This window comes from Onychostruthus taczanowskii, unplaced genomic scaffold (genome assembly GCF_017590055.1).
Source record: "Onychostruthus taczanowskii isolate IOZ18803 unplaced genomic scaffold, ASM1759005v1 scaffold35, whole genome shotgun sequence".
NCBI lineage: Eukaryota > Metazoa > Chordata > Aves > Passeriformes > Passeridae > Onychostruthus > Onychostruthus taczanowskii.
This window is the reverse complement of record NW_024500905.1, coordinates 2,096,126-2,114,393: the sequence shown is the minus strand read 5'-3', so window position 1 is coordinate 2,114,393 and position 18,268 is coordinate 2,096,126. Positions and strand designations below refer to the sequence as shown.

Below are 18,268 nucleotides of genomic sequence, written 5' to 3'. Positions count from 1 at the left end.
CTTAAGGGATTTAAAGACAATGTCTATCGACAGAGAAGAAAGTACTTTGTGGATGTTGCCATGAGCTATAAATAGTAAGTACTGGCATAATTCTTCACTGTGCTGCTGACTAGTTAGAATTCATGCTCTACTTAACTCTGTAGGATGAAGTTTAACAGTACACAAAGTCATCCTTTAAACTTTGACTAGTTTAGTGTAGGCTATAAATTACAAACCTGATGCTTGGAATCCCGTTACAATTTTGATACAGCTACAGGCAAGTGAAGCATTTGAAAAGCAAACACTCTCTCTTTTAGCATTTTATTCACAGCTGCCTAAACTTTGGAAAATATTTTACAGATATTTGCATGCCTTACTGACAAACTGATGCACTGCTGAATCACACATATCTAGCGTCCCTACATAGTTGCAAGAGCTCACTAAACCCCAAAACTATTATTTTCTTTTGACACATACTATGCTGTGCTGAAGCCAATCACATGGGGTTCAACAAAGCAGGTGCTAGGTGCTGCACTTTGGTCTCAACAACCTGCAGTTTTTCAGGCTGGGAGAAAATTGGCTGGAAAGCTGCTCAGTGCAAAAGGATCAGGAGGTGCTGGTCAGCAGCATCTGACTATGAGCCAGCAGTGTACCCAGGGGGCCAAGAAGGCCAATGGCATCCTGGCCTTGATCAGAAATGCCCTGGTTCAGCAGGACCAGGGCAGTGATTCTCCCCATGTACTCAGCACTGGTGTGACCACACCTCAAGTCCTGTGTCTAGTTTTGAGCCCCTCACTGTAAGAAGGACATTGAGGTGCAGGAGCGTGTCCAGAGAATGGCTATAGAGATGGTGAAGGGGCTGGAATTCACGTCTGATGAGGAGTGGCTGAGGGAGCTGTGGTTGTTTAGCCTGGAGAAAAGGAGGCTCAAGGAAGACCTGATTACTCTCTACAACTGCCTGCAAGGAGGTTGTGTGAGGTGGGGGTTGGCTTCTTCTCTCGGATAACAAGTGACGGGATGAGAGGAAATAGCATCAAGCTGCACAAGGTTTAGACTGGATATTATGAAATTTTTTTATTGAAAGGCTGGTCAGGCAGTAGGCTGCCCAGGGAAGTGGTGGGATCACCACCCTGGAAGTGTTCAAGAGGTCTTTGGATGTGTCACTTTGAGACAAGGTTTAGTGGTGAACATAGCAGTGTTGGTTTAACAGTTGAATTGGTAATCTTAGAAGTCTTTTGCAACCTTAACAATTGTATCATTCTCTGATTCTACTGGATGCTGCAGAATGCCATTTATTGGTTTTGCTAATACAGCTCTAAATTTCTTAGAATTTAGTCAGTGCATTTCTATGTAGTTAGAGAAGCTGCTGGCTGCACACAAGTACACTGAAAGTGTTTTCTCATTCTGTTTTTTTTCCCCATTTCAAATCGGTATTTTCAATTTGCTACAGTCTCTGGAAGTTAGGAAACTTGCTGTTCTACCTACAAACACCTACTGTGTTGCAATTTTCTTGTCACAGAAGCACTCAACTAGTTCTAATCCTGCTCTAGGTTTTATTTACAACAGGTTTAAACCCTCGTTCTCAAGGGAAAGAACATATTAATTTCATGTTCTTTTCCATTTTCTTCTCTACACTTCTTCAGGTTTTTCATTTTTTCTCCTTTGAGATTTCTACCTATGTGGTTTAAGAATATCAAACGTGCAAATTTTTTTTCCATTTATAGGATGTACATCCTATCAGGAATCAAGTCAAAACTGAATTTCAGAATGTTTTTCAGTATGAGGCTATTATACAGCCTGCAGGAGGCAGGGGGGACAGATGGTTTAAGTTTGTTTTGACCATATAATTCTGATTATATTTTTCCTTTACTGTTGTCCCAAGGCAGTCATTAAGCTATTACCAGTCTTACACACATGTAGGTGCTAGTGTTTTTTCCCCTTTCTTTCTGCTCACAGTTGTATCTGTTTAGCTGGGTGCTCATGACATCCATCCCGCACACTGAGCTGATGCCTGCTGGGGCAGGTGTTTATTAGTAGAGGAGTTTTCTAGGCTGCCCAGGTAAGCCCTGAGTTTAGCCAGCTTTCAAATGTAAATTGAGATAGGTTTTTCGTTAGAATGTTTGTTTAAAGCTGATTGATTTATTATCTTTCTTTTAGTCTAATGCTTGCAGTGAAGTCAGTGCTTCTTGTCATTTACTGCAGTGTGAAATGTCAAGTGGATACCTGTGGATAGGGCAGGCTGTGTGTGCTCTTAGGCTCTTTCAGTAAGTGGGATAGTTCTCCATTTATCCATGATGGTGGCAGTAGTGCTGTGCATTTCACAGCTGCTAACTTGCTGGTAAGATCTTCCTTCCTTCTCCCTCTCAGCTGCCTAAGTGCTGGAAAGGTGATGCAGCTGGCTTACTAAGCAGTAGTTAGGTCTTTTGCTTCCAAGTGTGGCCTTTTTTTCCACCCTGAAACCAGAAGAGAAACACCTTTTTGCAAAATAACAGAAAGTAATCCTGCCTATTTCCAGAAAATAAAACAAATCAAGGAAAGGAAAACCTTTTCCTTCTTTAGATTTTGAAGGCTTAAGAACATTTTTGCAGGCACATTACAAAAATTACACAATCCAAACCAAAGGTTATTTGAGGACCACATCTTGTACTTCAGCAAAACTTCTAAATGTACTTCTTCATTCCAGTCATCTTTTCAAACCTTTAAAAGATTGCAAACTTGTCCTATTATTATAAGCAGAAGGAAAAGAAGAGGCTTCAATTGCTTTTAGCCAGGCACCAGAAAAACTGGGAGACCAGTGCTTAGGGCAGTTATCTAACATGTGTCAAAATCCCATTGATACTTCAGGTCTCCTGCACTGGTTATCCTTACCCCCAGGGACATGTTGTATCTACTGGTCAGTACAGCCAGTCTGTCTCTGGGTATCCATGGAGAGACAGCCCAGGGAGACATCCTCAGTAGCCTGTTGCAGCACAGCCCAAGCCATGCTGAGGAAAGGCAAATCAGCTCAGGGAATGCTGTGCTGCTACAGCTGGGCTGTTTCTGCTACCCATGCTGTGGAGCTGAGAGTTACTACAGGTGTCTTGACACTACATCAAAGTCTCGTCACTCTCTTCTGCTGTCTAATGACTATTTACTTATTTCCACAAAAAGAACAGCTCTTTTACAAGGGCTGCCTTCCTTGGGGATACACGTCTCAGTGTCTTCCATGCAAGTGACTTTCCTAATCACTTACTGAGACTTGATGTGTTTCTGCTTTTCGTTTTCCATTGTGAAAGAAACCAACAACCCACATTTGTTTCGTTAAAAAAAACCCAGAGATCTAGCTGCAAGGAATTGGCTCCATAAAAAGTTGAGTTGAAAATCCCAGATCAGCATTTCCTTTGTGAATTGCTACTGTTCTGTAGTGGTAGATGCTTTGCTTTGCTTGAACATAAAGTGGTGTCTGTAATGAAGAGAGAGAATAATATTACCAAGTGAACTTGAAGGAGCAGGTATTTGCTGGAGCTGGCTGTTAAAGGAAAAGACATGTTAATAGAGCACAGCAGTGAAGATCAGCTGTGTGAAATAAATGGACCAAAAAAGCCATAAAAAAAATCTTCCTCCCTCCTTCACTTAGCTTCTATCCTAAAGAGAGTGAAAATGCGTTAATCTTGCTAATTAGTCCTTTGAGACTGATTAGGGTTTGAAAAAGTGTTGCGAAAATTAAATCTGTAGGAAACATACGATGTTTAAGAGGGAATTAATAATATGAGTTGATAGCTCGTGACCATGGCAAAATGGAAAGACCCTATTTTAATAAGGAAAAATAAAAATTCAGATTAGGTTAGTTTGTAGAGTCATCTTAACCACAAGAAAACTGGCTATGCAGACTGGTGATTTCCATGATTTATTGAAATATTTGAGTGTAAGGTGGGTCTTGCATGTTGAAATAAGAAGGTAAGAAATATGAGGTTTGCAGAGCTGAGGGAAGATCAGCACAGATCCTGCCACAAGTCTGGCTGCCTTGATTCTCTCTTTAAAGAAAGCAGTATCATGATCAGCTGGAAATAAGATCAGCTCTCCTAGGCACGAAACCTATTAAGGAATTAATGTTCAGTGAACCTTACTTCAGTACTAATGAATTAATTGGAACAATAACTAAGTTATAAACCTTTTAGTGAGCAGTGAGCAAGCTTCAGATCCTTGATTGTGTTTATGATTTTCTAGTGACAGATTAAATAGAAACATTACCAGTGGAAACATGGAGTTTTCCACTGGTAAAAGATATTTTCCTCCTTGATGTGCCAGTGCTAACCCATCCTGGTAGTGTCCATAGTAGAGGTCAGGCCTAAGGAGAAGTGATGGGGCTGGGTATTCCAGCAAAAGCAAATGCATGGAGTAGCAACCTGCTTGTATCTGTCATGTACAGTACAATTCAGAATAGCTATGCTATGTTTTTCATGAGTTGGCATGCAGCTTAAGGATAATGAATTGTTAAGGGGGTAGACAGATACTAGACCTGAAGGACTGTCTCCCACTGCAGGATGGGCACGGACCCAGTGCAGCTTCTGTGGATGAGAAATACTTCACTAAACGTGTTGCAATTCTTGTCATGTCTGCAAAAGTGGCTGACAGGGAACTAGTGCATGTATTGGATATTCAGCAGTCCCTACCAAGTACGAGCACCTCATACAAAGTTGTTTTTGACTGACAGATAACTGCCATGGATCAAAATCCTTTGATATCATGAAAGGCAAGGGGATTAAATGGTAAGTTTTCAATAAAGATGAGGGGACAACCACAATGAATGTAGGGCAGATGATCCTCTCTTGTGCATGTAGGGACTGCATAGCAGCAATCAAATGTGACATGAGGGCTTATTCCTTGTTACCTCATACAGTGGAGACAAGATTATGAATTGAGCAGCAGCCACCAGCAAAAGGCCAGCACTGCGCTTCTCCTGCTGCAGTGGAGCTGCCTGTGCCTGACATGCCTGTTCAGCTGCTGTCTGTGGTACTGGGGAAGCTGCAGCACTGGGCTGGAGTGCCCACGTTGCCAGCCCTGTGGCAGGAGAGCGAGAGATAAGGACTGATGGAGTGGAGGAGGATGCTGTGAATCCCTTTGCCAATCTGTACGTCCTTACAGGGCGGCAGAAGATGCCTGAGGAGAAGGCAGATTGCAGAGATTACGCATGCTAGATTGTGAATATTAATTCCAGAGGAACATTAATTGCCCCTTGAAATGTTATAATGACATGCGATGATGGCCCATGGCCATGGGAAATTCCTTACAGCTAAATACAAGGCAGTGCAAGTTGGAGGGATCTCTTAGCAATGTTCACATTGTCAGTCAGTTTTGAATTAACTGTACCTACTCAAGGGAAATCTTGGATGTCAGAAACAGATTTGCAGGTATCCTGGAAGGCTCCTACTTTCCAATGTCTGTACATCTGTGCAAGCAGGAGGGGGCAGAAGAACAAGGCAGAAATAAAACAAAAGGAGAGATATATTTAAAGGCTTAGGCTGGGCTGCTGGTTCTGAGATGAGCTTCCTCCTAGTATAGTCCTGCATGAATTCAGGGTTCCAAACATATCTGCATACGTAAGCAACTGTCCAAACAATAAATACACATTTTTTCATTGGATCCATACATTTCTAAGCATCTATGTAGCTGCCTAATCTTGACCCAGCATTTGATGGTGTATGAGTATTATGTATTTTAAAGAATGGATAGAGAGTACAGTCTGCTGAAGGTCTCAATCTACATGTTAGACTGAATCAGGATCTTCAGTCATCCACTTGCAAAGGTACCAGTGGCAGTAAGTGGAGAAATATCAGTCTGGTATAGGAACATGGTGTATAAGAAATCCATCTTTCTACTGTGATATGTACAAACATTTAGAAGCAATGAGGCTGCTTAGTAAGAAACACAATTCTTAAGGAAATGATAGAATATGTACATCATAGCATCAAGAGATAATTCTAAGGAAGATGTATCAAGCAGTCAATTAAAAATAGTTCAAATATTTTTAATAGTCTCATTTGCCTTTATTTAAATAATACTTTTTGTGGAAATGTCACTATCTACAATCTGGTTGTATTCAGATGTATTTTGTATTTTTTTTTCCAATAGTGGTCAACCCATTCCCAGAGTGGAGTACACAGCTGAAGAAGTTAAAACTTGGGGGGTGGTATTTAGGGAACTCAGTAAACTCTATCCCACCCATGCTTGTCGTGAGTATTTGAAAAACTTTCCTCTGCTGAGCAAGTACTGTGGATACAGAGAAGATAATGTGCCTCAGTTGGAAGATGTTTCTACTTTTCTTAAAGGTAACATTCATATTTGGTTTATCAATAGATATGGTTTCATGAAAACACTCTTTTTTGTTAGTATGGAGTACAAAGCACTTTGAGTGAAAAGACTCAGAGCACTGTCAGTGGCCTTCAGTTTAGCTTGAAGTATCATTCTAGTTTTGGTGTTCTCTGTGGCAGAGAGTTTTTGGAGTCAAGAGAGTTTTATGTAGACATTTGCAAGTATGAAATGGAGAGAAATGAATTAGCTGAACATGTAAAGCATGATGTTATCTTGTGCAGGGAGAAAAGGAAAACCTGAGTTAGCCACAGATGGGGACTTCTGGTAACCGTACTGAGCATCCCCCAAATGTCCAGGCAGGAAAAGGAGGCATCAAATGCCAAGAGAACTGAATTTAAAGAGGAGGGCAGGTTTGGCACGCTGTTGTGTAGCCTGATGAATATATGAAGTTTTCCTGAGTGCTCGAGACCTCATGAAGCTAGTCCTTTTATTTTTACATTGAAAAAGATGTGTTGGACACTGTAGGTGATGTGGTGCTTCTCTTTCATTTTTTAAGGATCAGTGTATTACATATTTAAGTTCAAAAATAAATTCTCGTTTTTAATTTGAAATAGAAATGTATCCCATATGGACAATGTGGTAGACATGGAGATGTTTTTAGCTCTAGAGGAAAAGCCACAGAGGAGTTAATTTAAGAGTTTAATTTCTCCTCAGATGTCCTTTCAGATACATATATTTGTTTCTTAAACTTTTTACTCAGGAACTAAAATATTATAAAGGAGGGTGTTTGGAAAAAAAACAACTTATGTGCTGGTAAGAGAAAAATTAGCAAAGCATTTTATCTAAATATGGAAAAGCTAGAGGAAATAAAGAATTTATAGCACAAGCTTACTTTCCTCAGCCTGCACTTCATCCATAATTCTTGTTTGTGAAAACCTGCATTTGCTAATACCTGACTCATCATTCTTTGAATTTGACTGTGTCCTTCTGGGTCTCTCATGTATTGTGTTACAGTCACTAAGGAATGATGCCAAATTGTACAGATTTTTAGTCCCTAGCTAGAAATTCAAAATCTCACACTTGTTTCAGAAATGTTTTCAGACTACATAGAGCAGGTGGTAGTACCTGTTGCAGAAAAACTTGAAACATTGTCCTGTAAAAACTTTGAAAGAATAAATAATTAATTTTTGAGAGAAACATACTTTTTGAAGTCACTGATTCTGAAACTGTTTCACACTGGGACAAATCTGAAAAAGGAACACTTAAATATTTCAATGAGGACCTTAACTATAAAATTCAGTACTTTATTGACACAAACAATATTTTATGTGTGAAAAATAAGGACAGATTTGTTTTAATCCTATTCTGTTCTGTTAGTTTCTTAACATATTTTGCATATTTTCCAATATGGAAACTTCTCTCCCATTTGGTACCAGACATAAAAATTTTAAGAACATCACTTACGGTACCTTAGCATTTTTTTCTAGACAAAGATATTCAGACCAACTTTGCAATACCTCAAGCTGTTTTCATTATACATATGCTAGCAATGCAAAATACTTCTTGTATGTAATAATTGAAAATGATGTGTGGTGATCGTCAAGATTATTTGTGTTATGCTTCTGGTAGAATAATTAGCAACAAATCTGTCACCAGAAAGTGATACAGAGATCTCTGTAATGGCCTTTTATTATCTTTTTCTCTTCAGAAAGGTCTGGCTTCACAGTGAGACCAGTTGCTGGATACCTGTCTCCCCGTGACTTTTTAGCTGGCTTAGCCTACAGAGTCTTTCACTGCACTCAGTACATACGGCACGGCTCAGATCCCCTCTACACACCAGAACCGTAAGTTGCTGCCTTTGCTTTAGTACTGAAAAAATAGTTTCTTAAAAGAACCAGTTGAATTTGCCAAGATTGAAGAGAGGAACCTTTCTACAAAGTGTGAAATTCTTCTTACACTGTTGATGACAAAATCCTTCACAGTGGCGAGCCAGAATTTAATTAAAATACTTTTTTGTTGACTTTTTACAAGAGTCTTAAATAACTGGGTTATTTATATAGTGGGTCAGAAATACTATTTAAATTATATTTTGGTGGAAAATAGAGTTTTCACTTAAAATTTTTGAAAAAGTATCTACATTTTTTTTTTCTGCTGGACAGCTAGAAAGAAGTTGTGGGGAAAAAAAAACCCTGAATATCTTGAAAAAGCCCTACTTTCAGAATTTTAATTTGATCTTCTGTGTTCCCATTTTTATTTCTTTGGACCAGGTTGCACAGCTGAACTTCAATTCTCTCCTATAACACAGCACAAGCAAGACATGGAGCACTGTTCTCTTACCAAGAGAGAATATTAGATATGTTACAGGGAAATTATGACAGAAATGAGAAACATTTTAATTATGACTTTTATGGGGCAGCATTGTAGCTTTTCCAAAACAGAATATTGCAAGTTGGTATGAAATATTTTGGCATATGGTCTTTTGATTAAAAGTGGTGAAAAAGAAGATCAAAGATATTGTAGTTCTTGTCTTGTGTTATATATGCAGAACAGTACCTGTCATTTAGATAATGTGGAGGTAGTTTTACCAAAGGTATCTGCTGATCCTGTAAGCACAGGAATGACATTTTTTGCAGTGAATCAGTCACCAGGCAGTTAGCATGAAATTGTAGCTGTGGTTTAATCCGCTTGAGCATGTTTGATTTTTTTCCAAATTTACACAAAGGATTCATACATATATATTCAGCTCCAGTTCTGTAAACGTTTGGACTCATGCCTAAGTTTGATTTAATTAATTGACTGCCAAAACCGTGGAGTAATATTTTTGAATATAAAAGGTTTAATGGCACGGCGTACTAAGCTGTATCTAAAATTGCGGTAGCTTTATTCTGGCAGGAGTCACCAGGTGGTGCTGTTAGACACTTCTCTGCCCTTTTCCTCAGCATCTGAATGGGGTGAAGTACTTACTTTGTGTGCGTGTTTCTTTTGGAAAGGAGGTGGTGATCCCTGAAGGAATTCAGTCACTTCTATAACCTCTGTAATTAGAACTTAAATCTTTTAAATTTGTAGGAAAATTGATAGAATGGAAAATCTTGAAAAAGGGCTTGGATGGAAGGAAGGGCTGAACCTCTTCAGGTCTATTTAAAAATATCTGTAGATATTTCAAAAAAATAAATGATGCAAGGGAAGTACTAGGCTTTGCATCAATGATTTCCTCTCCAGTGGGAGGCCAGTGTTTCAGGCTGCAGCATGTACCAGTGTTCAGCAAAAGAATGATGACGTTTATTAACATAGTACAAACAAGAAGAACATTTTCATCTACTGATAAGAGATTTAGGTACATAACTCCAACAGGATAAAGGCAATAACATCTTCCAGGAAGCAAGTAAGTGTGTCTGTGCTTTTCCTGATGTTCTCTAGTTCATTGACTTGTGTATTTGAAAGCCCTGCAGTTTTCAGGATGCTGCTTACATTCAGAATTAAGCAGTGGATCATAGCTGAACCTTAGTGGTAATGGCAGCTGCTTTTTTGGTAACATTTTTGGTCACGCTGTCTGGAAAATCACTGTGTAATAGTAACAGTTGAGTTAGAATGTAGGTTTTTATTCCTTATTTGGGCTGAACTTAAAAATACAGGTTATAGTCTTAACACCTCACCTAAATATGACTAACAGAGTATTAAAGTTGTCCTTTTCTAATGATGTTATACCCTCTTCTTGCAGACCTGCTGGTTCACCTTAGTTAAGTAATGTGTATACTGACTACCAGGAACTCAAATAGGAAAATTTTGAAAATCCCTTTTAAAATGTGTTTAGGTTTCTTTCCATAACATAGAACACACAGTAAGTGTTACCAGAAGTGTAGAGTGAAAGCCTGGTGCTTTTTTAAATCAGTGGTAAAACTGATTAAAACAAAATGTAATGGCAGCTCTTCATCTCCTGCAGTAGCTGCAATGCCCTGAGATCTCCTGGTTGATATATGGGGCCATAATGAGGTTTGCTGCAGGTCCTGGCTGGTGAATGTTGCATTTCAATGGTATAAACCAGGTAAAGAGTCTCCCTTTGACTTCAGTGGGCTTTCTGTCAGATTTAACACCTGGGCTACAGATCTAGATACAAATTAGAGAGTTCATTTGGTTTGATCTGTATCACTACCATATGCATTTTAAAACATATTTCTTCCTGATTTTAATTACGTTTCACAGAGCTATGTAGATTTCTTCTGCTTTACTAACTAATTTACTCCAAGAAAAATAATTTTCTGTGAAAAGTGCATTACAAAAATCTTATTTTCTCTGAGCAATGTGTGTGAATAAATTAAAGGAACTTAATTATTTTCAGAATAAGACAAAATAAAAGAATCAAGCCTTGGTAGTTAAGCAAAGAATTATATTGTTTAGACTATCTATAAAGGGCCAGACTGGCAGCGAAGTCTGAAAGACTCTAATGGCAATCCCAAATACTGATTCATGTTTCTGCCTGAAAGATTTTGTGGGTTTGGGGTTTTTTGTTCATATTATTTTTGCTTTAAGCTCCCCTCTTTGTAACTGCACATTCAAAATACTACTTTGCGTAGCTTTAATGAAGAATCTACAAGCTAAAGGCATGAGAGAAATATCTTCTGCCTCGTCATTCTTTTCCCCTTGCCAAGAGAGACAAGTTAATGGGATTAGGCTTTGTCTGTTCTCATTTTGTCTGCAAGAGTGGACATAACAAAGGCCATGTGTCCCAGTGCAGCACTGGGAATAAATCATATTTGCTTATTTGTTTCTGGGGCTTGTGGCTTCAGCACAGGAAAATAGAGAGGTAGGAACTAGCTAAGGTGTCAGTAGTAGTGATGCTGCTGTAGAAGCCTTCCTGCTTATCTGGAGCCAGGAACTTGGAGCCAGCTTCACTGTTTGCTTCTGCTTGAACTACTGATACAAAGCTAAATCTATCTGAACTGATGGAGTGTAGCACAGATGCTCAGCAATCAGTGTCGGTTTGCTCGGTGGAGGCAAGAATTGGTGTGCTGGGCTTCCAGAGAATGGGCTCTGTGACCAATTTTTATGTTGGAAGTTGATGGTTGGAGAAATCAGGTTCCTCCAGTGAATTGCTTGGTACTGGGAAGTGGTGTGTCTGTAAGACTGCAAACTACATTTCCCAGCTGTCCTTTGCATTGTTAGTGAGCTAAATCTTTCAGGAGAATATAGAAAAAAATTGTTGTGATTGGAATTAAATTAATTAAAGAAGGGCCTTTACCTCTGATGATTATCCAGTCAAGTGAGGCAAGCCACCAACTTCTATTTACTACTATCCACCTACACATTATTGGTTCAGACTTCTTGGTGAGGATACTGAGTAAGAAGACTTTAAATTATATAGAAGGTTGTTTTTCTGTTCGTGATTTATCTGCAATGTCATGTTCTGTGACATTTCAAACAAAAATAGTTTATAAAAAAAATTTGGATGACTCTGGGTAGAAGGCAGAAAACTTGATGTTTTCTCCCTGCCTTTAAAACATTTGTTTACAGCTTAGGATGAAAAAAAAAAAAAAAAAAAGAAAAAAAAAAAAAAGAAGAGGTATGTCTTGAAAGAGACAAAAGCAAAGGAAACGTCAGATTGGATTTTTAAAGTGAACTTTACTACCAAGTCCATTATTTCCTGTGAACAAATGCAGCAAAACTTTCAGAATTGTTTGAAAGCTTTTGTAGATGATGCATGTGCACTTCTGTTAGCAGTTCTTTGTACACTTATGTCTCCACTTTGTCATGACTAACAATGCACTTACAGATGTGAACAGCTGTTCTTTTTGAAATTACTTGGATTCTCTGCTTTTTCTGAAATCTGTGAGCTGAAAAGTAGACTGCATAACAAAAGTACCCAGTAATTGCAGTAGGATTTCATGACTAAATGAGAAATTAGGCACACAGAAACCTCTGTAAATATTGCCCCATATTTCTGGGGGCAAGTGGCAAAATGTTTGATGTGGAGTGCTACCCAATTACAGAAAGAAGAACGGGCAAGAAGAAGAGGGAATGTGTTTTTGATTTGTGTGGACAGAAAAGCTGAAAACTGTACTTGTGGGACAGCTGGCTTTCCTCTGGGCATTTCAGTCTTCATGTCACCAAGTCTGAAAGATTGTAGTGATCAGGCTCTTCCACTCAATCTGGAAATGATGAACAGATCATGGAACAGCTGGGGTTAAATGATATATAATGTATTTAACAGAAGCAAATGTGTGTGTTTCTACCTACACATAGAAACTGTAGACACAAGGAAGAACTACACTGTAAAAACCATGTTTCATTGTAGATAGGGGTCAGACTCCTGTAAAATGCCTTATGTTAAATTAATTATGGAATTGTTATGGTATTAATTTCTGTAATGACTCTCTTTTAATTTCCATTCCCTTAGGGATACATGCCATGAACTCTTGGGACATGTGCCTCTACTTGCTGATCCCAAATTTGCACAGTTTTCACAAGAGATAGGACTTGCTTCACTGGGAGCATCTGATGAAGATGTTCAGAAATTAGCCACTGTGAGTCAAAATCTTTTTGTGGCATGCTCTCTCATCTCTCCTGCTTTTTAGCTGATGAACTGATGTGCATTGTCATATTAGAGCTGACTACATTTTCAGGTTCCAGATGACTATGGTTTGACAGTCACAGAGCTTTAGGTGGTTTCCCATTGTTTTTAAGAAGACCAAAGCTGATGACACTAAGTAATCCGTTTCAATTTTTATTTTCCATAATCAACAATTTTCAGGGCTAGCTGAGATTAATTTTGTCTGCTTTAAGGTGCTGGAAATGAGTAAGAAAGGGAAACTTGGAAAAAACCAAAACATAAAACATTTTGATGTGTGCTCTGATCTCTAGACTGTTAGCTCCTCCACAGGTGGCCACTTTGGCTCTTAGCACTGGTATTTTTGAACTCACTGTTCACTTTTGCAGCTCTTAATTGTATTTCAGTGTGTGATGGATTTTAAGATGACATTGCATCCTTGCCTGCTGCTCCCCTTGGAGAATATGTAGTTACTGAGCCAAGGTTTTGCAGCAGTAGATCTAGATCAAGACCAAGTGCCTCAGCCAGCAGCTGGGAGATGGATTCTCTCTTGCATCAAGTGAGTCACAAGCCAGCAGACAGTGTGAGCTGTCTGTGTGTTAGAGCTGTTAGATGCTGCTGAGACTGGAGCCTTCATGACCTTTGTGTGAGGAACTCTGTCAAGCTGTCATGACTTTCTGCCCCTGAGCACCTGTCAGCCCTGCTCTATTGCCATATTCCAGTAACTGGGGTGCAACTCTTCGCATCATGACATAAATTAGTGACCACTGGTCTTTACCACTTGCTTTGTTCAGTTGTTTTGACTTACTGTATATTTCCTTAGGTGGTTCCTGTTAAAACTAATGCGGCAAATAATTTAAAGAATGATATTGGATTAAAAAACTCCATATTTATAATGTTCCACATTTAAACATTTTATCTTCTGAAAAATTCTGTGAGATAGAGCAGGGGAATTAGATACGTTAAAATTTTGCAGCGTGCTGCTGCTCTTCTACAAAAGTACAGTGGGGATTTAAAGGCTTGGAAAGAATTGTTGCATGCAGAGTTAAATTAGGTTCAATTAAACTGCAGAAGTTTTGATGCACAATCTTAGCAGAGGTTTAGAGTCCTAACTGCCAAAAAAGGTGTTTGTACCCCTTTGTTTGATTTGAATCCTGTTTGATTTGAATCTTCTGACTCCTTTCAGAAGAAGCCACTAAATTTAATCAAACTGTTTTCAGTCCTTAGTTAGACAGGCTCAATGCCTTGATCATGGCCAACTCCTCTCACATGATTCCGTGTGTGTTCCTTGTTTTTCTAATGGATGGCTGTGTAGAAGGAACAGTTGTTTGTATGGAGAAATCATGAAAGTTGAGTGCATGTTTCCACATGTACTTGGGAGGGACTTAGTAGGAAACCAACCCACCTTGCCATAACATGCAGTCTCAGGGGAAACTACCTAACTGGCTGTCCCTGTAAGTATTTCGAGGAAAATGGTATGCCCAAATATTTCAGCCCAAAATAACCTTGGATGACATGGGTCTGTTGTAGAGGAAAATGTTGGTACTGGGTTGTTTGGGTAGAGATACTAATATAAAGTGACCTCTGAATATTATATAAATGCTTGTACTCCTCCCCCTCACAGAAGTTCCCAGTTATGACTGACTGTGTCATCTGAACAATGAGCTTCTGAATCATAAAGTAAAAAATAAAGGAAGACAGCTGAATCACTTTCCCTTATCACACTGAGAATCTGATATCTGAGTGAAAGCTGATTTCTCCCCCCATGCTGGAAATAGCTCTTTCAGGTGGAAGAGACATTTAGAAAGAGTCTGGTGGTGGTTTTTTTTTTTTTTTGGTAGGAGTACAATGAGGGGCTGTGCTCCCCTGGGGCAGATGCTTGACAAATACAGGGATGTTACTTGCCCTAAAGTGTGCAACATAAACAGGCAACTTGAGAGCAAGTAGAAAGAATACCTCTCAGTAGTGAGGGTGAGGAGGCCAAGAAATACATTCAGCTGGGCACCAAATGTCACCTGAGGTGCCATTGACTAACTTTTGCAGCATTCAGTCCCATTTTCATCCTAGATAAAAAACAGACGCAGCAAGCTGAGAAATGCCAGCCAAGAGTCTTAACACAGGAAAGCATTGCAGGTTCCAGTGAGATGACTTCAAAGTAAATAGAGAAACGAATGGAGAGAGAGTATGCATATTAATGAGATTGAATCAATATGCCCAAAGCAAGCTTGCCATTAGCCTGACCTGTTTCAAAAGATAGTGACATTAAGTGTTGAGCCATTACAGGGAGGACAATGACATTAGGAAGAGAGGAAAACACCTCTTAGGAATTCAGACCAGAAAGAGAAGAATTATTACAGGTGATTTCATAATCTTTTGTGCCATTCTGCTCTCAAAAAGACACTGTGTATCAGCTTTGATAGATCTGCTCTTTGTGCCCTGCCATGAGCTGTAAAGGAAATGTCTGATGCTTTTGTCCCTGCAGGGCTGACACACTGAATGTAAAGCAATCTGGAGCCTGGTGCCTGGGCAGACTAGAAGTGTTTTGTAAATTGCAATTAGTCATGTCTGTGCAGCACCATCGAGGGCAGGAATTAAATGGGAGAGCATTGCAGGGGCCCTGGTGCTGGCCAGCTGGAGGGAGAAGAATAGCTGCAGGGGAAGAGAGCTGAAAAGGCAGTATGCAAGTTCCCTTCATCCTCTTGAGACCTTGTAGTCAGATGTGGGAAAGAAGAAAGGAATTGCTTCTGCTTTGTCATGAGAGTGGAATACTGAAAGAGCCAAAAGACTGTCTTTGTAGCGGTTTGTCGAGAGATTCCATTTTCATTTACAATCTTTTAGGAGAGTAAGAAAGAGGAAAGACACACAAAAAAAGGTGACAGAGATTATGTTACTTAAACAGAGCAAAATATTTGCATCAGTCACTTCTTTTCGTGAGGTGTGATATAATGCAGTCCCTGGTTGAGGAAATACAATATTGGTCATGCATGTCTTGGTTCTAATGATTATCATCATCATTACTTATATCTTGTCCTATTCTGATTGATTTCCCGAAACTGCTTTTTGAGCTGATTTTTAAGCATGTCTGGTCTTTCTATTTTCACACAGTACAGAAATAAAAAAGGCTGTCTTTTCTGCTTACCTATCAAACCATAAACTGTAGAGAGGACTTGACACGAGGTGTTTTAACTAATTTATATAGTATATCATTTGCAACATTTAACAGCACATAACATAAGGTTCTGTCAGGAAAATTATACAAAAAAAAATGCATCTAGATTTACACTTCAGTGTTAACTTGTAATTTGTGGACTTAGGAGCTGTCTTAGTAAAACTGCAAGTTGCTAAGCAGGAGCCTGCCTATCTTGCTAATGCCAGAAATCACTCCTGACTCCTGCTAAGTTGTTTCAACACAGCTCAGGTTGCCCCTTCAAGCTGCAGTATGTATAGGATGTGTTTGTGTAGGTGAAATTCAGTGGGTGGCAGTTCAGAAAAGGGGTTAGCAGAGTGTCTTTTTCATGCAGTTCATCACCAAATCTTTCTACCCAATAATTTGGTCATTAGGGCCTAATTAGTTGTGCGAAGTTTTTTTCCCAGTCATTTCTCACTGGAAGTTACATTTAAACATTCAGTTCTTTAGAACTGTAAAACTTCCACCTTTTCATCTTTCTTGATAGTATTTGTTCTTGTGTTTTAACAGCATAGGACAGTAGAAATGAAGAAATTTCTTTAGTTTTGGCTGTCCTTTACATGGAGAACCACAAAAATTGCTTTTATATTTGAAGGAATTTTATGTGATGAGATCTTGTAAATGTATTTCAGGCTTGTTATGAATCTAAAAGTTTTATCTTGCCTAGGTGGTGACTCAGGCCAACACTTCATTTCTAAAGCTAACTTTAATTTATTGGTGTACGTATTGCAAAGAAATGTTATAAAATTATATACTGGCTTAAAAACAGCATTCAGAGCCACCTCTCTGGGTTGTGGTAATTCTTGTGACTTTACCTGCCTGTCTTCCCTCAGAATTTTCTGGTTTTGTTGGCATCATTCTAGTCCTTTTCCCACACTGAAGATCTGGCACATAATTCAGAACAATTCTCCAGTATGTTTGCTGAGGAGATAACCAGAATGGAAGAAACGGGAGCATTTCAGATAAAGACTGAATAGCATTTGGTAACTTAGGGAAGACTCAGCATTCGTGGTCTCACTAGGCAGAATAGCCTCTTGTCTTCACAAATAACAGATTAGATTTTGCATAGGGGCTATTTAGTACTGCTAGGCTGAAAGTACATTTTTGTGAACTGGCTTGCTGTCTTCCTCCCTGGATGAGCAAATGGAGCTGAGAAGAACATTTGAGTTTTCTAATATTTCCACTGTACATCTAAAAAATCAAGACCACCTGTGTGTTTCTCATTTGTAGTTGTGAAATGATTCATAGGGAACTAACCATCGTTCTAAGTCTGTGACCAGTTCCCCTGCTGAAGCTATTCTGACATATAAAAATAGTTATGTATTGGTCAACTGAAACATGGTATAATAACCCAGAAGCTATGGCAGTCACTGAGCATATTGAAATTTAACATTCAAGTCTTTGCTTAGTCTTTTTTCTGTATCCCAGTTGCATGCCGTGTATGTGTGACAGATGCTAAGATTGGGCATAGTGAGTACCTTAAATCCAGTGATGACACAATAGAGTTTCTTGCAAAAGTGTTACTTCCAGCTGTACCTGTAGTTAATGAATAAAGGAGCAGAAGTGTGGCTGGGATTGAATACAAAAACTTAAAACTGCTTAAGCAAATCTTGATGTGCTTACAGGAGACACATAAATTTCTCTGATTTGGGCTGTATGTCACTTAAGGGAGGTGAATCAATTCCCAGGGTAAAAGCTAGGACAATAAAGCTGAAATCAGGTATGATGGATCACTACAGACAGACATTTATACCATGATCTGTTATACCATGGTCTGTACTGTTCATCAGTAGGTGGCCTGGGCAATGTTTCTGGTCCTGACTTCAACCAGGCAAAACCACTCGTATGAAGATGCATTTGGAAATCATCCAAGTGTGAAACCAGCACAAGCAGAAGCAGATGAAATTTTGTGTCTTTCTTGACCATTACAAAGTCACACAGGTGTGTTTGAATCAGGATTAAAGGATGGCTTACTAATGGATTACTTTGGTGAGGTGCTGCTGAGCTCACTGACCGCTGCTCTAAAACCATTCCGTAATTTGTGGGCTTACTCTGAAAAATGTTCTAAAGGAATTAATAAAAAGTAATGGTCTCCATTTTTAAGGGTTTGTTTCTGCAATGCTTTCCAATAAAGTAGCTGAAGCACTGAATTGAAGTCCTTCCTACATTATGCATAATCAAAAAGGTGGCAGAGAAGATAGTACATATGTCACAAAACAGGACTAAGGAGGAAAAAAAACAACTGTAGATTCCAGGGATCAATATTTAAT

The 18,268-nt window shown here is 39.0% G+C and overlaps 1 protein-coding gene across 1 annotated transcript in view; it reads left to right on the top strand.

Annotated features, from left to right (window-relative positions):
• The window catches only part of TPH2 (tryptophan hydroxylase 2), a 51,022-nt gene that overhangs the window by 8,924 nt on the left and 23,830 nt on the right, over positions 1–18,268 (top strand). Inside the window, exons 5-8 of the mRNA XM_041411293.1 lie at positions 7–74; positions 6,091–6,287; positions 7,979–8,114; positions 12,662–12,788. Coding sequence (XP_041267227.1) covers positions 7–74; positions 6,091–6,287; positions 7,979–8,114; positions 12,662–12,788 — 528 coding nt within the window. The remainder of the gene's footprint in view (positions 1–6; positions 75–6,090; positions 6,288–7,978; positions 8,115–12,661; positions 12,789–18,268) is intronic.